Source organism: Haliaeetus leucocephalus, unplaced genomic scaffold, assembly GCF_000737465.1.
Source record: "Haliaeetus leucocephalus isolate CR32 unplaced genomic scaffold, Haliaeetus_leucocephalus-4.0 Scaffold417, whole genome shotgun sequence".
Lineage (NCBI taxonomy): Eukaryota > Metazoa > Chordata > Aves > Accipitriformes > Accipitridae > Haliaeetus > Haliaeetus leucocephalus.
Window position 1 is genome coordinate 4,225,988 of NW_010972853.1, and position 24,138 is coordinate 4,250,125.

General features: G+C 36.0%; 1 protein-coding gene across 1 annotated transcript in view; it reads left to right on the forward strand.

Moving 5' to 3' along the window:
* Positions 1–23,558, forward strand: part of FMN1 (formin 1) — a 144,425-nt gene extending 120,867 nt beyond the window's left edge. Inside the window, exons 14-17 of the mRNA XM_010574212.1 lie at positions 5,315–5,366; positions 8,595–8,744; positions 21,737–21,821; positions 22,917–23,558. Coding sequence (XP_010572514.1) covers positions 5,315–5,366; positions 8,595–8,744; positions 21,737–21,821; positions 22,917–22,961 — 332 coding nt within the window. The 3' untranslated portion in view covers positions 22,962–23,558. The remainder of the gene's footprint in view (positions 1–5,314; positions 5,367–8,594; positions 8,745–21,736; positions 21,822–22,916) is intronic.
* Positions 23,559–24,138: the final 580 nt, after the last annotated feature.

Genomic DNA, 24,138 nt, shown 5'->3' on the forward strand with positions numbered 1-24,138 from the left:
TTGTTTGGGGTTTTTTGGGGGGGGGGGGGGCAGTCTGTCTATGTCTTATGCTAGATTCTGTCTTAATCTTAACTGTGGTTGATTGGAAGACATGAGTCAGAAAAGACCTATTTCCTTCTTTGGGGCAAAAAAAAATCAAATACCTTTTTTTAGGGTGGTTTTTTTCCCCCACAGAAAACCATGTAATTTACCAGTCTCTAAAAGTTCATGAAGCATACATTTTTGAACCACATGAACTCAGCCTTGGAATATAAAACTAAAGAATTCTGATGTCTCCGTCCTAACTGCTAGTTGTCTGAGTGTTCTCATAATTTTGAAGATTGTCATTGCTCCAGAATGCTTAGATGAGTTATAAAAAGATATGCATCAGATCTTTCAGTTCTGAAAACAGTAAGATACTGAAAAATAAAAAAGCTGTAATGGGTACAACTAGATCAGTAGACTTGTGTGAATTATCCTTCTTACATGCATTCATATATTTAAGGTCACAGAGAAATACCAGAAAATGTATCCAGTCAGAACCAGTAAGTGTTAAAAATTTTCACTAGGGGGGCAGAAGTAACTGTGAGATTTTTGTGCAGTTGTGTCTACCCATTTTTCTTTCTTTGTCCTTCCCTCTTAGAGCAAGTAGTTTCATCATTCTGTGCTTGCCTCTGTTAGTTACTGACTCTCCAACTTTCAGTCTGTGCCAGTATCCAATATTTTCTTTCCTTTGTTCTTTGGGGAACTATTTCATAGTAGCCTGATGCATGAAGAGGTCTTGGTTCTGTTGTAATTGGAAGCTGCTATGCATATATAGACCCATTAAAAAATAAATATTTTCTGCTAGTTTCTTATTCTCAAAATAGTGTTTGGCATGCTGTTCCATCCTCAGCAAGTAGAATATGTAGAAGAAATAAGTCAGGGTTTTTTTAACCATTTCACTCTAGTAATGTTTCACTTTTAGAACTGTTAAGGATCATGACTCTTCAAATGCTTACTTCTGCATTTCAGTAAAAGGCAGTCACCAGAAATATCTCGGGTTCATAAGGCAAATTCATAAGGTCATAGTCTCTTTGTTCTCTTATTCTTTAAGCTAGATACAGATAGCAAGATGAATAAGCCTAGTGGCTGATCTTCAGAGTCTATAGTTGTCTGTATTACAAAAGACTATTCTTACAGCAAATTAGAACTGCCTATTTTGTAAATACCTGTTTTCCTTTCAAAGCTCTTGTCTGTAGAAAGACACAGAAATTCTTAATTGATCCTGGTTTTCATATCTATATTGAAAGAAGATGTATTGATTAAGATTGTCTGCTTGTCATAGGGCAGGACCTGATACTTTATTCAGGATATGGACTAATCCAAACAGTAGAGCATATTAAGAACTTCCATTTAGATGTGAGACCAGAGAGCAAACCTTACATTTGACAGTTCCCTGTCATTTTCAAAGCTGGTCAAGCCTAATGACTCCAAGGCCAGACAGAAGGGTGTCTCCATACCAAATGCAGCTTATGGGAAGTCATTTTGAAGGGCCTCTATGTAATCTGTATACATGTAATGTATGGAATAATTTGGTGCAGTAGGATTGGATCAGCTGATGGAAGCAGCAGAGGCTGAGGCCAGTGTGTTTACAGTAGAGATTTAAGCTTTGAGTTAGATTTAATCTGAGGTGAACGTCTCCACCTCATGTGTTTCAAAGCTGTCTGAAGGCTCAAGCATTATTTTGGTCCTTTTGTCCCTATTAAGTATGGGAGTGCACTTGCTGTGGAGCTTCCTGTTCAGTTTCCTCCTAATGGAAATTAGTTTGCACGCACCAAAACCTATCTGCAAACCAAATCAATGCTCAATAAATGGGACAGTGAGGAAATTTGCTTCAAAAGCATCCTAATCAAAAAGCTAATGCCAATAGTCACTGTATTTCAGTGTTCACTGGAGTCATGCTTCTGTCTGATAGAAGAAATAGAGTGCTGCAATCAGGAGTCCATTGCAAAACAAACAAAATGTGCTACGTGTAGTTAGGCTATAGAACACTTGCCACAGCAGTTTGTGGAAGCTAAAAAGGTTCTAAAAGCTTAAGCAGAGAATGAGCAAGTTCTCGGGAGAGAATCCGTTGAGAATTACATTGAAATGACATCCAGTACAGGAAGCATTTTGTATGAACTACAGAACCTCAGAGGCAGAGAGAACACTCAGGGGAAGGATCGTGTGTTTGTTCTGGTCCTTAACTCTAACTGAGCACCTCCTTCAGTGTCTGCCAGAGGCAGGATATTAGGCTAGATGAATCCCTGTGCCAATCCGATACGGCTGTTATTACGTTCTTAACTTAAGGAAACTGAGGAAACTGAAATCAAGCATGTGGTCTAAGGATGAAAGCATTACATGATCCCACTTCAGCAGAAAGGGAATTCTATGCGAGCAAATGTGGTGTTGCCAGAGAAATAAAAAGAAAGTTCTTTCATTTGTGTAATTCATTTTAATTGCCTTCAGTAATTCCACGAATTAAGATGAGGATTGGTATCTTGACTATAGGGCTTTGAGGACTCTGTTGAGGAAAATAAAATGTTTCATGGAAGCCTTTACTGACAGCATTGATAGTGTTAATTATTGCAGCTTGTGGAGGGGGAGAAAAAGAGCAGGATATTACAAATTCTGAGTGCAAGATTACTAAAGGTATGGGAACTGAGCATGACGTCAATGGTATAGAATAAGGGGTGGATACTGTCCTAGTTTCAGCTGGGATAGAGTTAACTGTCTTCCTAGTAGCTGGTACGGTGCTATGTTTTGAGTTCAGTATGCAAAGAATGTTGATAACACTGATGTTTTCAGTTGTTGCTCAGTAGTGTTTAGACTAAAGTCAAGGATTTTTCAGCTTCTCATGCTCAGCCAGCAAGAAAGCTGGAGGGGCACAAGAAGTTGGCACAGGACACAGCCAGGGCACCTGACCCAAACTGGCCAACGGGGTATTCCATACCATGTGACGTCCCATCTAGGTTAGGAACTGGGAAGGGGGGGGCAGGGAATCGCCGCTCGGGGACTGGGTGGGTGTTGGTCAGCGGGTGGTGAGCAATTGCCCTGTGCATCATTTGTACATTCCAATCCTTTTATCATTACTGTTGTCATTTTATTAGTGTTATCATTATCATTATTAGTTTCTGCTTTTCTGTTCTATTAAACCATTCTTATCTCAACCCACGAGTTTTACTTCTTTTTCCCGATTTTCTCCCCCATCCAGGAGTGAGTGAGCGGCTGCGTGGTGCTTAGTTGCTGGCTGGGGTTAAACCACGACAAGATGAGAGAATTGCTCTGGTTTCTTGTCTTACCCATTATGTAGTATTTTTAACTCCTATTTACGTAGAAATTGTTGCATAGAGTTGTTCATTTGTTTTCTTAACAAGTCTCAGCATCTAAATTTCAAATAAATGCTTTTAAATAGTTAATTGGCAGACAAGCTTATAGTTAAAAATATGGAAAATACCATTTGTCACATAATACAGTTATTTTCTTCCTTCCTCTTTTCCCTTATATTGGTACACAAACATGCACACTGTTATATTAATGTAAACTTCCTGTGTTCCTTCCTAGAAGTCACACCTTTTTTCTACTTTCTATAACAAGTTAAAATTTCTTTCCTCTATCTTCTCGTATTCTGTTCTTACAAGATTAAAAAACAGTAAGTCAGGTCTTACCACCTTATTATAAATGTGTAAGTGTGTTGTCCTTCTTAGTTATTGCATTCTTGTTCGTGTGCAGGGACCTAAGGATATTCAATTTCTGTTGTGAATGTAGCTAAGCTGGGAAACTTAACAATTTTTCATCTTCTTAACAACCAGAAAGAAATTATTAATGTAATCATAAAGTGTACAATTTTATACGCAGTTCAGCTTTTAACCATCTTTGGTTTTCTGTATGTAGTTAATTTTGTATCATGATGAACCATCAGAATTCCAACCTATGCTTTCTACTTTTAATGATACAGAATGAAAGAGTTGTGGAAATAATGAATTAAGTATAGTAGGTTAACTTTAGCTGAATTTCTCAGGAGCACGAGATGAATGCAATAAATCAGAGCTGCCTTATCTTTTTCAGTTGCAGCTGTCTTGCCACCAAGATTTGAGGTGGAGAGTTCAATGGTATAGAATTAGTCATTTTCCTTGCAAAGGGCACACAATATTGTTTCTGGCTTTTGCCATACTGAAATAATCTGAATAAGTGCCTCCAACACACTTGCCCAATATAAGTAAACGCACGAGTTGAAATGAAATTGTTTTGTTAACAGCAAACGTTCTGAAGTAGTCCAGTTTTTAAATTATTTTAACTGTCTTAGTACAAACCTCTGTCAGTAGCCTTATAATGAAATGGAATCATTCAGGCTCAATTTCTCAGTGGCCTTGCCTGTGAACTCCAGTTTGTAACTGTATTTCAACCAGCCAACGCGCTCCTATAGACTGAGCAGCAAAAAGACACAGTTCTTTATCTTTGTATAAAGAAGTGTCTGAATTCTGTTTATATTAACATTTGCACTTACAAGATTATTCTAATGTGGAATAGGAATAACTTTTCCACATTAGTGTTGTTTTACATACGTGGTATTCTGCCGCAGCTAAAGTTGCTCCACTGTATTAAGAAGAATTGATCAACATTTCGTGAAAAAAACTAGTGCTTTTGCTTGAGTATCCAGCTCAGGAAACATTTTCAAAAGTAGAGAATGCCCATCCTTTGAAAATCAAATCCTTTTAAGTAGTTTGTGTGAGCATTCTGTAACAGAGGCACTCAGATTCACTAACCGTATTTCAAATTCTTGGCTGCTTTTTCAAAAAAATCGTGTAATACCATACATTTAAAACTTAGTACATGTGTTTTCACTTTCCAGCTTCCTGAACAAAATGTGATAGCTATATGGAACAGTTGGTGTTAACTATGTTTGGTACCTGTTCAATTCCAATTGAACTTCCAATTATTTGCACTGCAAACAGGTTTAAATTCGTAAGTTTTGGTCAGCAACAATAAAGAAACATACACAACTTAATGTTCTTTTTTAAAATCTGAAAGTCAAGTTTAATTATTTGGGTTTTATTCAGATTAATGTCTACCGCTATATATTACAGTATGGATTTTAAATGACTTTTCAAATCCAGTATACTTTATCGGTACATTAGAAGCATCCATTAAGGTACAAGAAAGCAATAAAAATTGAAAATTAGCAAATGTTTATCACTTGTATTATATTTAGTATACAACCTATCCAATTTTGGATGTAAGAGATATTTAATCTGTGGGATCTCTAAAACAGTAAGGCAGTAATTTATATCTTTGAAATGTTTTTCACTGGCAGCTAAAGAAGAACGTAAAAAAGAAGAGAGCAGTTTGGAAAATGCACAAAAATGGTAAGGTTTTTGCTAGTGTTTTCTCACGGTTTTGGTCAAAGATGTTATTGATCTTAGGAATTACATTAAATAGGAAAAAGGATCTGTACTTCAAAGAAGTAATATGCTTTCTGAAAAATTCTTATGTAGTCTTCCAGGAAAAAGTTCAGTTGAGTTTTTAGCCAAACAGTGTACTGTGTTTGAGGTTTTAATTACTGTCAACATTGACCTGAATCAGAGTTTTACAGAATATTGTAATAACTGATTAACTACTTAATGTAGTAAAAATGTATTTCATTGTCACTGAACATTTTCAGCACTTAGACTATTGAATGCAGTATACTAAGAAACCAGTGAAATCCTAATGCTTTCATTGCCTGAGTATCTGTGCCTTACTTAGGCCAAAGGAAGCAAAATAGGGGAAGTGAGATAAATGGATTTATAGATAGATAGTATATCAGTAAGTTAGTATTTCTAATAATTTTTTTTAACCAAGTTATAGTTTTGTGAGAGTGAAGGATCTGCCTTTAACCTTGTCTGTGTTAACTGTGGAACTGCTATAAATCAGCTGAGGTAAATTAATTTTTAACTTCTTATCAATATTTTTTCTTCATGGTCACTAAAAGCAGATCTGTGGTAATTTGGATTTTTATGCTACTTTTCTGAGCCCAGAGTCTCTCCACCTAACTGAGACACCTAGGTTAGTCTTCCTAGACAGTCAGGAAAAGAGAGATAGGCACCTCCCAGATGCAGTTCAAGTCTTCGGTGAACTGTTTCCATTTGCTTGCAGAAGGTGCCTAAATTAGCTGAACTATTGGCTGACATCAGCTGGGGCTTCACCTCTGCATTTCATTTGTCAGTGGTGGCTGGCTGGCTTGTTTCCTTTCTACATAGCTACCAACCTACCTTTTGTGGCACAGGCTCTTTCACGTTCTACCTGCCTTGTAACCCTTCTGGAGCAGAGTAGACGCTCCAGGGATGGAAGTATAATTAATTTGCAGTTGACTTAAGGAATTAGTTGTCTGATACAGAGTTTGGGTTTATTCAGTTGATAACTAAACATTCAGTATTTTAAATTACTGCTAGAAAGATCTGTTACTTTGAAAGTCAGAAAGCAGCCCAGGAAGCTACATTAAGCTGGATGAAAGCAAAACAGTGCTACTGGGAGAAGGGCTAAGGATGAAACATGAGGAGGGGATGAGGAGTAGGTGTCAGGATGAAGGCAGCGTGAGAGAGAGTGTGCAGGAATTCAGAATCCTGGAGCATGCAGAGACAACTGTATTGGCTACAGCTGGGATGGAGAAGGGTTCTGTTAGGAATAGGAGAGCACGATGTTACCGGGGTTGGCTGCTGTTACATGAAGCCAACCTGAGAAGAGAGTTTCTGGTCTTGCTGTTCCTGGCTGAGCTATCCTAGTCAAGGGATATGAACAGCTGAGGAATATTTGGCCCAACGGAATGTAATGGAAATGTCATTGCCCAGTAGACATAAACTGTTTTAACCATGTGATTATGACTAGGGTATTTTAGTATTTTTTAGGGTTTGAAATCCCAGAATGGTTTACACAGATATTTAAACCTGTATTAGTGTTTTCTTTCTTTCTTTATTTTCTCCTTGTAGTGTCACTACAGGACCCTTCAACTCAGAATATTATGGGCTTATTCATACTTATTTCATTGTGATACCTTTACTGTGGAGCACCAATTAACTTGAAATATAGTTACATGTTTTATACAAAACCTATGTAAGAAATTTAAAAGGTTAAGCTTATCATATATGAGGGTTTAAAAAACTATTATATCAATAGCTCACCTTGAGCAATATGTGATATTCTTCAGCATGTCCTAGAAGCTGTATCCATCTTTGAAGTATCAAAAAAACCAGAGCGTATTGGCTCATGTGGCTAAAATCCAAGCTTCTATACTTTGTGAAGCAGATGGACTGTATTTTTGGGGAGTAACTTCTGTTGATGGACTTTTTGATGGTTACTTTATATTCTTCAAGCCTAGCTAAAAGCTTGAATCTCAACCTAAGGCAAAAAAACTTGACCCTAACCTTAGCAATTCTGTATGAAAACATGCAATGTGGACTATGCAAATGCAAGTATAAATTGGGAAAGAAATATTTACTGAAGCTGCATCTGTTGCTCAAGTAACATCTGTTGAATAGTTGGGGACTCCTTACAAGTCTTTAAGATACCTTTTATTTATTTTATTTTCAAGATTTACACTTCCTGTGTTCTAGATTTAGGACCATTGGGCAATTGTAAAGAACAATGTAACTTTCTTCTGCTTAAATAAAATCAGTATTTCAAGAAAAATTAGTTCTTTTGAAACATGTTGTTACCTTTCTTTTTAAATTACAGCATTATTTTTAATAAGTATCACCAAATCTTTCAGGATTGTTATATCTACTTTGCAGAGAAAAGTGATTCAAAAAGTGATTCAACCTTTACGAAAGTGAACATACTTTTGTTTCATTACATAAGTACCTAGTCATGTGAATCATTCCATTTTATCTATACAAAGCAATATCATAAAGGTTAAAAATGCACAATCAGTTAAAATGCTATCGGAAGTATCATCTATAATAAAAAACTACTTTGAAAATATCCAGCTGTATAGCAATTCAGTAGCCATATTACAAAATTTAAAAAGCATTAAAATATTGGCAATGCATTTTCATAAAATTAATTATCTGCTTATTGACACATGTGGAAGGAGATTAATTGTTTTCAGTAAAAACTTTGCAAACTGACTATTGGCACTGTCTGTGGCTTTCTTCTTGCTACTTCCAATTCTCCCTAAGTACTTGAAGGTTATTTTTAACCACACCTGTAGATTTTTTCCTGACTTGGCATGTGACTCTTCCATAGTCCTTCAGTAAAGATAAATGGGAGAATAAGGTCTTCATGGAGTGTTGCAGAATAAAATTAAAGAAATAGATATAATATAGCATCTCCTGAAATGCAAGAAGTTAAGTTTTTCTCATTAAAATTGAATGCCCATGATTTGTCTGTGTGACATATCTCTATGATGGCTCATGCATCTGTAAGTTACTCTCCTGGGAATGAGGTAGGTGTTGGAAGATTAGCTATACTCAGCATGAATTGCTGCTATGATTTCCAAGGCTAAGGGGAAGTTATGGTAATTACCAGCCTTGACTACTGAATCAGGAACCAGCCCTCAGAGAAACTGTTTCCCCAGTGAGCTTATGTGTTGACAGTTTTTTTCCCCCCCTCCCTCGCAGCTTCGAAGAAACAGTGGGATACTTTGGGATAAAGCCAAAGCCTGGCGAGAAGGAGATCACACCAAACTACATTTTCACGGTGTGGTACGAATTCTGCAGTGACTTCAAGACCATTTGGAAACGAGAGAGCAAAAGCATTTCCAAGGAACGGTAAGGTTCTAATAAAGTCATTAATACCATTTTAGATGTCTGGGAAACTGTTCCTTCTCAAACCCAACAAATTATACTCCTATATTTCACAGGCGTCATTGTTTTCTTTCAGATCTAATGGACATCAAGGAAAGATTATTCCCTCAGGGTGCGTAGGAAAATTCACCAAAGGCATGCTGTCCCCACAAAAAGATAAACACATATAATCTGATAAATTACACTTTTGTAACCCCTTCCAATTACTAGCTAGTAAAATGAAAGGGGAGCTGTGCTAATTTGTAACAGATTGCTTCTCTGTGCATTTTCATGTTGAACTAGCCTAAATGAGGCGATATTGCTGTCGCAGACAGTACAGACAAATAAAAGTGAATGCTTTTCCAGTTAATATACTGCACTTGCATCAAAGGGAAGCCCCAGAGATTCAGGCCACACTTAGCACAGTGTTGAAGCCCCACACTGAATTTACAGCACTACTTCTGACTTTTGGTGTCCTGCTGAGGACATCAAACTACTTGCCGCTAGATCTCACCACAGTCTCCTGATTTTATTAGTTAGAGTTAAAAAAAAAAAAACCAACACCAAACCTTCAATTATTTTCTTGATTTTCTTAAAGAAGCTTAAAATCTTTTACAAAGAAAAAACAATTCCATTACAAGCACACCATGCTTACCATATCTCAGTTCATTTGAAAAGACCTAAAGAGTGGTAATGTGGTCATGCTTTGGAAAAAAATGGATTAATCACTTTCAGTATGAAATATAAATCCAGGTGCTTATTCCAAATTGACACAGATTTAGAGAAAAATGTCTTTAAAAGTATCAGCAAAAGTAGTAAACTCATTGACACTTACATTTTCTATTTTGCTCCAAATCAGTGGACCTTTTAGGTTCATGTAGAAGTAGATTTTTAAAGGACAAGATGTAGAAATTATAAATTCCCAATTATCAACCTTATCAACATTGTTTTACAGATATTACAGGTTTTAAACACTTGAAAGTTGTAGCTTTATGTATCGTCTATGTTATTATTAAATAGACTTTAGAAGCTGACAACTGCAAATATTTACAAAGAATCTTTTATTTCCTTGTGTCTAGATCAATATGCAAATTTGTTTTACACATTAAAAACTGTGTAAAACAAACAGTCACTAGCAGATTGCTATAATCATGATACGGGTCATCTCAGGGATTTTCTGCTGAATCATGACTTATTTTTGTTCCAAAAGCAGTTAGGAGGAATAGAAATTAACTACCCAAGGGAAAAAGGAAAAAAAAATCCAGACCATACAGCCATTCCTTTTTATGTAATTAGCACCTTGCTGATGGCATACAGTGATCCCTTCAAAGAAATTGATTTAAAATGCCTTGTAAATATTTTAACACTACATAACTTCTTAACTTTCTTAATACAATATTGAAGAAATCTTTGTTTGTAACTAAACTGCTATGTTCTGTGCTTTCCTACTGGGGAGAGATGAGAATTTCCCATGGTTTAATAATTATATAAATAAAATCTACAAATAATAAAAACACAGCACAAATACTTAATCAGCTTCTTTGATGGATACCTTTATTCCTATTCATAAATGTAAAGCAATACCAGTAGAATGCAGAGCACCAGTTACCATAATACTTCAAAGTGCTGACGCTTTCTGGATTAGATAGACTGTTTTTCAGGGTTCACTTCAAATTATTTTACAAAGTTTCATTAATCTCAAAAGGACAACTCATTGTCCTTTACATTCAAAATGTGGGTGATTCATCAAGACAATGAGCTGCTGAAATGAGGAGCCTTGTGTAATACGTAAATTAGAATGACAGAAGAACTGTTTTCATCATCCTAAATTGTTTTGTAATGTGCTAGTGAAAAGAAGAACATCATGAAATCAGTAGATTAGCATGATGGAAAAGCTATTTTCATCACCTGAAAATGTCCTGTAAAGTCATGACCATTTAAGGATTCTGTCTTACAAAGTATGACACTAACAGTTGATGAGCTACTGTCCAAGAAAGTTAGAAAGCAAGCTAAGAGTCATTGTGCACATTGGTAACTAAAAACCTTAGTATGACAGGAATGGACAGCTGTCTTCCTTAACTGGCTAATTAATTGGATGCACTATTTGTTTTGCATTTTTAAAGTTTGTAATTTAATTAAAAAAAAATCTGTTTATCATGAACCAATTCTTTTGTTTTGAAGGAAATTTTAAAGACGACGAATTGGGAGTGTAAGTCAATATTTTCAAACTTGGGTTCTGAAACTGAGGCACTGATATCCTTATGTGAACACGTTTACAGTTGGATTACCCTTCAGGAGGAGCTGCAGAAACTCAGCATAAAATGTGTCTGAATTACCTAGTCACATAGATACCTAAAAAATGGATTTCATTGTTTACATTTACATAGGAATGTTAATATTGGATTATAATTTGTCTCTTAAGAAATATGGCTCAGAAAATTCAAAATTTAATTATAATATGCAAAATTATCGTTATGCAAAAGCATAATTAAAAATGTATTAGCTTAAAATGAATAGTAGTAAAAGTAGGTCGAAATATCTAAGATTCCAAAATTAAAATTTTAGACTCAAAACTAACTACTTTACGTTGTATAACAGACAACTTTAAAATCTCTGAATTTCAGGAAAAAAGAATACTGCCTTGAACTAAATGACAGCCTCAGCTGCAAGAGCCTGTTTTGTCTAAAAACTGCTTGGCTCCCAAATGTGACACAACTGTAGAAATCTAATTAGATTTCTATGAGACTTTTTCTTAAAGTAAAGGAAACACTTTAACTGAGCTGCCCTGCATTTAACCTACCATGAAAATAAATTAGCTGCCTGCAAAATATAGTTGAATCATTGTCTCTTTCCTAGACAAAATTTGCACACCATTTAGGAATGCAAGACAGAGTTACAGACAGATAACAAACCTAGATTGATACAATATGATATGATACATGATACATGATAGGATAGGATAGGATATGATAGGATATTATAAATAAATGACTATAGAGATAAAATGAAGAAAATTTTCAAAACTGTATTCCTGATAGGAATATGATGACAGTTTTCTTTCAGACATAGTATTCCTTTCAATACTAGAACACAACTACAATACAATAAAATTTGCTTTGATGATCACCTCTTCATCTCTGACAAACAGCTTAGTGTAAATGCACCATAATACTCATCAAATGTTGGAGACTTTTTTTTTGTCTTGTTTTGCATCAAACCCCAGTTTTGTTGTTGACAGCTTTATAATTTAGTATGTCTGTGCATGCAGGTACATCAACTGCTATTATGCTTTCTTCTGTTTATAAAATTTTGAGATGATAACTGAACTGAAGACTAAAACAAAGATATATTTTTTTTTGGCAACAAGGCAGTTGCACCGTGGTAGATTGCATGTAATTGCAGTCTCACTTCCTTTTCTTAGACTACTGATTTTATCTGCAGTGGGCATGTCTAAGAATTCAGAAGCAAAACAAATATGTAGCTATAACAACTTAAATACATGATATATATATATGTATAATGCCTATCTATAAGTCTATTAAAGCATTCAAGATCTGTTAAAGTATATTTTAAGAGGATATCCTAGCCAAGTCTGAATATAGGGAAAAAGTATAAATACAGAAAAAATACTAATGGTTTGCAGTGAGTAGTTTCATCGCAAACTGTGATTGCGTATTTTGCAAAAGAAACGTGACAAGGATTATCATTATGTGTTTATGGGTGTTACCCTTTAAATATGAAATAATTAGATACAAAAGGAATTATTGCTGTTAATTGACCCACTGCTTACAATGCAAAGATAAGATTGCTACAATAGTTACCATACTGGATTAAGCCAATCTTTTTCAGATAGAACATACATACAAATTTTATAGGTTAGAATTTGAAAAGAAAAAGAGAACCAAAGATTGTCTCAATAGCTGGAGAAGACGTAATCATTATTTAATGAGCAGAATTATATACTTCATCTTAAAAATAGGGAAAAAGTCCTACTTTTTAATGGTACCTTTTATAAAAGGTCCTTTTTTAAAATGCTTTCTTTGTTCTTGGACTTCATCTCTAGCACAAAACATGTTGATGGTTTCAGCTTAATCTTGTGAAAAAAGGCATAGTGGGTTTTTTTGCCACAAAGGCAATAACAGGTTTGAAAAGCAGAAGCTCTGGCTGTAGCAGTGTAGATAGCTAATGGTAAAGATGAAAATGTCCTAACAAAAGAAAAAGCACCAAGCAGTGCCCAACTAATTTTTGTTTATTATAGTAAATTGGAGCTGGCTATAGCTTTCTACCCAACTCTTACATTTATTAAATACAAAATGAATCGTATTCATTGCCCTCTATTTCTGCACAGGAAAACAGTAAGTCTGGGGAGTCCTTGTTTGTAACACCACATGGTCATAGGAGATAACGTGTAATTGCAAAATCTCTTAGCAGTGCTGGCCAATACAATATTTAATATTTTTAACCACAGATTAAGCTAATTATGAGACTATCTTGTGCCTAACAAATGACTGAAATTTGACAGAAACCCTCACCACAGAGGGACTAGTGGATTATATTTTCATTTTCAATATCACTGTGGGCAAAGAGGAGAAATAATCTTTGGTTCAAGACATTTTATCTATTTTAGAAGGCCAGATTTATTTTATAGTTTGATTTAAAAGTGAATTTCTCTTTCATCTATTTTCTTCATGTCTGTATTACCTAAGACAGTGAGAGTCAGTGAGAGTCTAGATTTGCAGGCATTTTGATCAATTTGTACTGTGGTAGAACACTCAGTCCTGATGATCAGTCAAACACTCCAAAACAGGGCATCATCCAGGTATCATACAATCTGCATGTATGGTAAAAGCCAAAAGATGAGTGTAACAGATGTTGTTTATTTCATTTGATATTAAACTAATGGTCTAATAAGGCAAATTGAGATCACAACATAAATGAGTTTTAAGGAAATATTTAAAATATGATCGTTAGGATCATTAGGTGACTTTATGGATTTATGCTGGGAGTTCCTTGTACACATAATTGCAGCATTGGGAAGAGGCAACATATTTGTGAGAAAATTTGATCAATGAACCCTACAGCATTACCAGACTGGAGGCTAGTGGTTCATAGTCATATAAAAGCTTTTCGAGTGAGTTTAAGTTATTGTGCTTGAGTGAACAAAGAGAAGAGGAAAAGGTGCCATTCTACATGTCTGCATTCCACATGCATTTCGAGTAGATTTTAGGTGGCCAGTGTAGCCTTTGCCTATACCAGAAAGGTAGGGTTGAAGTAGCTGGTACATGAATTAATGAAGACTTCTACCAGATTGTTTAGCAATGCAGACAAAGAAAAGAACAGAGGATTTTTACATGTTTCTGAGGTTAAGGTGTAGCTATGGTGCAAATTGAGGAGGTAATTACAAATTACAGGCCTGTGCTGCAAAACAGAAATAGCTATTTCCCATAGAGCATACAATAGATCTGGCAAAGTGCTGTGTCAAGGCTTTTGCTCTTGGAAAGAAAAACAGTGTTTCCTTTTAGGTGTTATTAGGAAAGCACTACACAACAAAACAAAAACCATCGCTGAATCATTATATGAACCTACAGTTATCCATATGTAGTCCTTTTCCCTTCCTCTCTGGAAGGATATGGTAGAGCTAGGAGAGGTAAGCAGAAGAACAGCTTCTGCATAAGGAACCATTTAAATAAAGGGGAATTCTTCGGCTTGGAAAGGACCCTACTGAAAAGGATATGATAGGGATCTGTACAAGCATGATGGGTGAATGGGAAATATAGTTATTACATACCTCATCTAATACAACAGTTGAAGAGCATCAAATGGAATTGGCAAGTGGCTAGTATAAGCCAAATGCAGTGATGCCTCTTTACAGTAGGTATACTTAATCTGTTGAACACTTTGTCACAAGATGTCGCAGATGCCAAAAGCTTACATTGCTTCCAAATGGTGACAGTGGAAATTCATATTAGAAAAATCCATGGACTGTTATATATGAAGAGAGTTTCCAGCTGTGAAAGTATTCTGGGGATTATCACTGTATGCTTTGGCTGTCCTTGTATGCTCCTAGGTATCTGCTAGTGGCCAGCTCAGATGGACTGAAGCATATTTTTGATCTGAATTGGTGTAGCCTTTTTCTTTCTATTGTTTTTTTCTTATGCACCAGCTTTCCTAAAGGCATAAAAATAGATTTTTTTTCTTGTGACTACAGAGCTAAAATTTCTCACACACTTTATACAGATAACCAAAACACTGTCAGTAGATCCAGAAAGAATAGAAACATATCAAGCGTATTAGCAATCTGAGGTTTGGAGACAAATTCCACTGGCAACATACATTTTACTGTATTTGTACTGATTCAGTTAGTGAACGTTTATTCTAAATGCAATGTAAAGATTTGATTAAGAATGACCAAGTTCTTACCAGAAGATTTAAGCCTGAAGGCTTGATCAGGCAATTGTATTGTACAATACGGTAATAGAAGTGGACAATGTTCAAACTTCATAGTCTGTTATAAGGTTCCTAATGGTGAAGCTAACCAAGAACTCTATAAAATCGTCTGCCAGGCCAGGTAATACACAGACATCTGTCTTCTAAAATTTTGAGACTGAAATGTAGCCTGTTATATTGCATGGGCTAACTGTTTTCAGGAAACAGTGCTGTTACTTAAGGATTAGTTTATGGGCTGCATGTAGAAATTACCATATGACTGAGAGCAGTAAAGCATGTAACACACTGAAGGAATTTGAGCTATGGGGATATTTCTTAGCCTCTCAAGGGGAGTCACTGTTCAGCTGTGTTAAGGATCTGGGCTGGGTATGCAGCTTGGCTCTAGGTTGAACAGTTGATGTTGACTGTAGCTACCCCTAGCTTGTTCATCTCCACCCATATCTGAAGATTTGGTTTGCACAACAGTTCCTATGCCAACACAGTCTTATGGCAGAATTTTGAATTTCAAGTCATGGAAAGCTCAGGTGGCACAGAATTGTGATTCCAAGCTATTTCATAACCCACGGCTATCCACATAACCCACCAGCTGCATGGAAGGAGCTGTAGAAGCGAAGCAAATGGATTATTCCAGAATATCAAGAGGTTGAGAGAGAACCAGATAATTTGGTGTCTGTCTTTGCACAATAGCAGAGCCTGAACATGCTGGCAACTGGCTTGTTGAGTAGCAACTGGCTTGTTGAGTAGCAACTGGCTTGTTTAGAAGGGATTCTAGTTTTCCTAACTGGGGGCTTTAGAGCATGGAGCCTGCCAGCTCACACCTTCTTCTCTCTGACTTGAATGGGAAGCAGGGGTGAAAATGATAATGAGTTTATCTGGTTAGTCCCTGGCTTGATAATCTCTTTTCCTGTAAGGAGGAAAAGTATTTTCATGAGCTTAGGAAGGAAACTTTTAATAAATATGGGCTTATGTTTAGATTTCAATTCTGTGTCCCCAGTTACAAAATAAAAATAATTTTGAATAAAAATAGCATCTTTATTTTTCACTAATATCTTCTAATTTAAGAGGCCTGACTTGCATTCAGTTTACAGGGGAAGACAACACCTGCCACACAGAGGCAGGAAAAAGCCAATGATATTCCCATTGCTTATAGTAAAGATCCATATGCAGTGTTGGAGTCATGGTTCTCCTACTTAAAAATACATTGTTTTGATAATTTCATTCAATTTTTTTCCATTTTGTGTGGTAATGTGCAATATTGCTCAGTATTACAGTTGATACCACATGTTCTTTATTCATTAAGGTATATTGACCTCTTTTGCTCACTGTTGAAGAAGAGTAACTTTTCTTCTGAACACATCCATGTTGCACTTGGTCAGATTTCAAGGCTTAACTGACCTGCATACCTTAATTTTTTGGCCTCATGTTATTGATTGCTAAATTAGCACCTGCACACCCTTTGTCTCTGTGTTGTGATTCAGCTATTCTACCATCCTTTCTGGTCTCTTTGTTCTCTGCAGTGCTCTCTGTTCAAAAGTGTCCTTGTCACTATTTTTCTAGCGTGTTTTACTACACAATTCAATCCCTTCTTGCTTTTCTGTTTTAGTTATTTAGATTCCATTGACTTTTCTGTTCCCCTTTCTTCCTCCTTGATTTCACATCTGTTAGATTCAGTCCCAATTTCTCTTCCATGAAATCTCTAAAACATGGCTAGACTAGTGTGTCCATCCATGCTATTTTATACTGATATAGGAAGAAAAAAAAAATCTTTTCATTGAGTCCATTCCTTTGCACATCTCCAGACTCCCCCTCATGGTCATGCCTCTGTAAATGTCCAGCTCATGTGAGCTGCTCCCCTGTACATTAATTCACACAACAAAAACTCAGAAGAAAGGGGTATAGAGTGGTTGGTGGTTCTGCTTAGTTTGTGCTATTCAGCCTATATCTGCAAGCTGTAAATTGTGGAGCTCTATCTTGGGGCTTGATTCTGCTACTGTTTCTTCAGGATAAGGCTCTTGAGGAGATTCTTGTCAGAATACATGTTAATTGAACTTCCCTAAGTTGAAGAACTTATCAGTCCCTATTATCTTTCCAGCTGGGAACTGGAGTTGTTCAGCCTGGAGAAAAGGAGTCTGAGGGGAGACCTTATCACTCTCTACAACTACCTGAAAGGAGGTTGTAGCGAGGTGGGTGCTGGTCTCTTCTCCCAAGTAACAAGTTGATAGGACAAGAGGAAATGGCCTCAAGTTGTGCCAGGGAAGGTTTAGATTGGCCATTAGGAAAAATTTCTTCACTGAAAGGGTTGTCAGACATTGGAACAGGCTGCCTAGGGAAGTGGTTGAGTCACCATCCCTGGAGGTATTTAAAAGACATGTAGACTTCTGTTTGGTGTCTTGTGTAACACTTAAGTAACGAACAAACTTAAGTAACAAGATGAAGTGAGTAAACATTTTAAGCCCATACTTTGTAAATCTTACCCCCTAAGCAGTGTCACCAAGACACTACTTAGTCTAGTAAATCTACGGTAAATGTTTTAGTATTTCAAAGTCCTCTTTAGTTGTTTTGTTGACCGTTACACTGAACACAAGACTTGAGTAGATTTCCCATATTCCCTGACATTCTTTTCTATTCCACCTGATATCTATAAAGTATAAATGTTAAAACTGGCCACCTTCATTATCATCTAATATAACTGCAGTTAGTCACAAGAAAGAAGGGAAATTTAAGAGAATATTTATTTACCTTACATTTTGACATTCTATACCTAACTTTTGTTTTACTTCAAACAGGCTTTGAACAAGTAATTGCTGAACAATTACAAGTAGTCAAGGAAGTTTATACTTTTATAAGAAGAAGTTAAACAATTTACATCTATATAAATTCTCATAAAATACAATTAATGCCTTACACAACTTTATAATATGTTTAATAGTCTATTTTATGTTAACTAAAAATAATAGTATGTTGTGCAGTATATCTGCAGATTGGTTAATAACATAATATATGGGTGTAAGAAAAGATCAGAAGATAATTAGTAGTTTAGTTCTATCCTTTTGAATATACTTCATTTGTAATTTTGCTCTTTCTGTACCTTATTCATCTCTAATTTTATTTCTAATTTTAATATACTCCTAATTTTTAGTATTTTAATGACAAGCTTTTCAAAAAAAGTTATGCTATTATACGATTTCTACAAATGGGAAGTTATTTCTATTTGTGCTAAGGAAAGATGGTAGAAGAAAATAGAGTCATCAGAGAAGAGACATACCTACGTTGAATTAACTGAGTTTGTCTAGTCGCTAGCTAGTCATTCTTTAAGTGTGTGATTTGTTTGTTTTTACTTACCTGTTTCACTAAAAGACTCAGTCAAATGTTGTGCATACATTCAACTTTAGATCATAGAATCACAGAATAGTTTGGGTTGGAAGGGACCCTTAAAGGTCATCTAGTCCAACCTCTGCAATGAATAGGGACATCTTCAACTAGATCGGGTTGCTCAGAGCCCCATCAAACCTGACCTTGAATGTTTCCAGGGATGGGGCATCTACCACCTCTCTGGGCAACCTGTTCTAGTGCCTCACCACCTTCCTCAGAAAAAATTTCTTCCTTATATCTAGTCTGAATCTACCCTCTTTGAGTTTAAAACCACTACCCCTTGTCCTATCGCTACAGGCCCTGCTATAAAAGTCTGTCCTCATCTTTCTTATAAGCCCCCTTTAAGTATTGAAAGACTGCAATAAGGTCTCCCTGGAGCCTTCTCTTCTCCAGGCTGAACAACCCCAGCTCTCTCAGCCTGTCCTCACAGGGGAGGTGCTCCAGCCCTCTGATCATTTTTGTGGCCTCCTCTGGACCTGCTCCAACAGGTCCATGTCTTTCCTGTGCTGAGGGCTCCAGAGCTGGATGTGGGTAAAGAATATCGTATGTGTTTCTAAGTTTTGATGGAAGGCTGTCATAGCTTTTAATGGACAATTAAAATTATGTGTTCGTATCTGGGTTTTTTTTATGAAAGTAAAATAATGGAAAAAGCATATGAAGATTAGACTTCTGCTGTTAGCCAATTTTATGATTTTGAATTTGATAGTTTTCATACTATTTCATTTTTCTCATTTCAAGGATAATGCTTCCAAACACAATAGCCAGTTCTAGTATCCTGTTCATGTTTAACAAAGAATTATTTTTATTTCTAAGGCACCTTTACAGCATGGGTGCTTCACTGACGTAATTACTGAGCTAACTACTTTCTTAAAATTGACCCATCTGATTTTAAAAAGTCCCAAAGAATTACATTCCTTTTAAATTATACACTTATGTTTCTGATAATGCATGCTAATCTTATCAGTCACATGTTAGCAAAGCGATGGCTTTTTTCCCTATGAGACCAGAGTGGAGTATATAATCAGTCTGTCATTTTTATAAGCCAAATATCACATGATTCAAATCCTGTTAGTGAGCAGGTTTATTTTTATTTCGTATTCCGAACTATGCATTCTATTTTTAAAAATCCAGGTTTCCTGGAAATTGTGCAAATATGGAATAAAATACGCAGAGCTAGGCCTAAATCAGGGACAGGCATCATTTTCTTTTTAAGTCTAAAAGTTTATAATCCCTAGAATTCTCCCTTCAGATTAAAATATGGACTCTAAACATTTAAAAACTATTTGGAAAACACTTCTAAGACCAAAGAGAATGTGATCGAAAAGAAAATGTGCTCAAAATAGGGAAGAGTTTAGAAGTCAATCCCTTGGTGTGGTTCTGCTGGACCTGAATACTGTCACTTGAAATACATTATCATCTTTGCATAAACTTTGTAGCTGTGAGGAACAGCATGCTGTCCAGTGGGCGCTATCATCCATCATTAAGAAGTAAACTGTGCTGTTTAACAATATTGTAAAAAGATGGAATGGTGTGTTGCTGCAAAACAGGGAACACTAATTAAGTTTTAAAAATACTTCAGAGCTATTTAAACATCTACAGAATAATAATTTCATATTTGTGTATTTGAGGGTGTACCTACAGCTTGAATCAATGTTGTAGCTAAACAGTGTTGAAAATAAGTTTATGTGAAAGTAGTGTAACTCTTCCCTCCTGTTCTTAAGCACTGGAAAGTGAGACAACACCAATAACTACCCAGTAGATGCATCTAAAATACATATCTCAGAGAAGGAATTTTAGTTTCCAACACTGAGCATTGACAAACACAATAATGAATGTGTTCTATATTTTTAAAATAATCTAGTTTGCTGCTAGTCTTGCAGCAAGGAGGTACACATCAGTAATTGCAGATATAATCCACTTTCCTATTTGATTTTCTTCCAAAATTCCTCAAAAATTGAGTGTGTCGGAAGTGGTTTGACCTGGACATGGTATTTTAAATGCTTTTTGACTGGCCATAGCAATTATTTCTGCCAGTGGAGAAAATTAAATAGGAGAAGAAAGTAGAATTTTTCAGTTCAAGAGTGCCAAGAAATGTGTTGTTTCTCGTAAAAGACTGATTTGGTGTGCATTAGTGAAAATTGGTTTGCTGAGTTCTCCTTGCTTGTTAAAAGTCACTCGCAACTTCTTTAACTCTGCATTTTGCATACAGAATTGTAAAGTAGGTGTTTATAGCATTAGCATTTTAAAGGCACTGATAGCTGGGCAGATCCTGTCTTAGGAGTGCCAAGAATTTTCTTCTCTTTTTATCACTGTTTAGCACATAATTTCCCTGGCCCTTTCTGCTGTCTGTAAGAAGAGTCAAGTCCCTTTTTGTTAAATTCCCTGTTTCTCCTTTTCCTTCTGATTAAACTTCTGATTGGGTTGTTCTTGTTAAATGCCCACAGAAACAAGGGTTCTGTATGCAAGACCCTAAGAGCAAAACGCAAGAAAGTGAGGAATCAGGTCTGTGTTCTTCTTTCCCCTTATCTCAATAGTGCTCTCAGTAGACTGGTCTGTAGCTGCACACAAGAGGGATTTAACTACCCCTAGACAAGAACCCCTTCTAATTTGCCTCTCCGCCTATTACCACATCAGTGAGGCTGGTCAGTCAATTCCATGTAAAGCAATGGGGCAGACATTAAGGAAAAACTGGCAGATGCTTTCATTTCAAGGTTTTCAGAGGAAATAAAATGTGTAGCCTGGCAGATGGCCTACTAAAATATTATATTCTATATATACAACAGATTGAGCCAGCTAGCTTTTGGCTTTTTCCAGAGGAGTATCTTCTTTTCTTGACACTGCAGCTTTTTTGGTAGGAAAGATACTCCATAAAACCCAGATCCTGCAAGAACAGAGAAATTGTTTGCCTGGTCACATTTTCAGTGAGCAATACAGGCCAATTGTCCTTTTGCTTTTGATATTCTCAATTTAAAGATGTATTTTGATCTACTTTTGGTACTTCATTGAGTGCCTTTGAATAGTAATAGCAGTTTGTTGGGCTCGTGCCTAAAATAAGGTAGTGGTGGTAGTTCTTACAGATAGAATGTGTACCAAGCAGAGCCAGAACACCTTTAATTTCTTTGAATCTAACGATGTCTGTTCTATGTATTTTGTTTCAGAATTAAAGTGGCTCAGCAATCAGTAAGCAAGTTAACTGCAGAGAAGAAAGTTGAAACAAAGAAAATCAATCCTACAGCTAGCCTGGTATGATGTTTCTCAGTATGACATTCAGAAGGGTTTTTCTGACACTATATTCTTGTCATTCAGAATGGTGGCAGGTTTCTGCTGTTGTTGAAGGGTGACATAGTATGCTTAGTTTGAATGTAGCAGAGTGATTTTCTTCCCAAGGAGAAATCTTTAATCTTATGCCCTATGGTAGTCCAACAGTTAACGTTTAAAACTTAGTTTAGTTGTACCTAAGCATGGCTCTGCTCTTTTAGATAACAAAATATGATAAGAGCTGCTTTTCTGGTTTCTTCCCCCCTTCCACTGAAGTCTCTTGTGTTTTCTTCCATGCTCCATAGTGCACTGAGGCTCAATGCATATATTTGTCCAATGGCTGAGTGTCTGGTTTTTTTCAAAACCTTACAAAACCCTGTTTGCTCTGTTGAATAACGGTAGAAGGGATTAAATCCCCATTTTGTTCCTTGCTGTTTCCCAGTTTTTTTAATACGACGCAAAAAGACGACTAATAACTTGCACTGTAGATAAAACCTTTTTTGTCTGTGAGCAAGACACATAGGTGAGATCAGCATTTCTCAAACTGTAGGAACCAAGAGACTAAGGGAAGGAAACGTACATGAAGGAATCAGTATATTACTTTCATTCCCAGCAGAGCATATCAGTTGCAGGACAGGCAGCAGAGATGTGAATGACTACATTTGCTTGGGAAGAGGTCATTAAACAACAGAATCTAGCTAATGCTAAATTAGAGCCTTTATGTCAGCAGAAACCATTCCAGACAAGAAAAGGTATTAGATTCACATGAATTTGAAATGTATCTGGTTTTCTCTAGCTGCACTGGTCTTCACAGAGCTGAGCGGTTTTAAAGGTACATGGTATTTGACAAGTGTGTAGCTAAAGCAAGCTCAGTTTTTCTACAGTAAGTAATGAATTGGTTCTGAGCCTTGCTTGAGTGCTCCAGGCGTTAATTTTTTTTTTAATTAAAGAAAACTCTAATCTATTGTGACTAGTTTAGTACTTCTCAGTCTTCTAGACCAAATGCTTATGGCAACTTGAGTGGAGATGGAAAAATTGTAGACAAGAATGATAATAAAACTCTTTCTTTTTCATTAACAGAAAGAAAGACTACGTCAGAAGGAAGCCAATGTGACCGCCAACTGAAAGAAGAAAGATGCAAATGATAGTGTGACTTCATACCTTGCATGATGCTTTACTACACCCATGGCCCAGGGAGCACCTTATGTTAGATACTGAATTCTGCTTTGCTGATCTGTTCCAAGACAATCCACTAAAGACTTTTCAGTTCCTTCAGAGGGGTTTGTACATTCAGTGGAGGGAATTCTAAGATGGTTTTTACATGGGAAGTCAAAATTATTTTCTGTAACTCTTCCTTTAAGCAATGTAATTGCTTAAAATGCATCTGGTTGTTAACGGTTATTTAAAGTACTCTGTGGATAATGCACTAATATGGAAGAGCTAAAATGAGCATTTTGGATGCTGAGTTAAGTAATGACTAACAACCTGTAGGTTATTTACAGGGCTTTGTGTAGATGAGAGCAAATACGCCATTCAGCTCACAAAAGACCATTACATCATACTTTTTGTTACTTCAGCAGTAACTGAGGTAAAATTGACTGATTCTAAATAATTTTACAGTGTCTAAGTATTGGATGCATCTTTCTAAAACTGATTAAATGTAACTATAGATTTATGCTGTATTTTACTATAAATATTTTTATAGAAGCTTCAGCTTATGCCACACGTTGAAATGGAAACAATATTTTGCACATGAAAAGGAATAGCTTCAAATTCTTTAGTTTTATGATTGATGGCATAACTGATTCCTTGTTTCTATGGTTTTAACCTAACATTTCCTAAATTTTGAGCTTCAAAAGAAAAATTATTAAAATGTATATTTTTATTTCAGTATATATTGAAAATATGAATTCCATAAAATGATGGTTTTATTAGTCATTATTCATTGAACTAAAATACAATAATATGTCTCCATGAAGTTACACATTTGCCATTAAATCTCTGGCTTTTAATTCCATTGAAAGCTTTCTTTTAAACAGTGAATATCTCACTCTAAAATATATTAAGCAGCCTGCTCTTGTCCCCTATATTTGTATGAAGAATGTGTCCAGCATACATATGTGCTTATATACATATATATAAAATTTAATAAGTAAAACTTGAGGAAGAAATAAAAGAGTCTCGCTGTCCTCCTGTAACATTTTAACCATTGCCCGTAAAGTAGAAGAGCCTGAAAGAAACCCTATAGAATATCCACTGTTACTTGAAGATTTTTACTGCATTTTAAGGATTTGGATTCTTA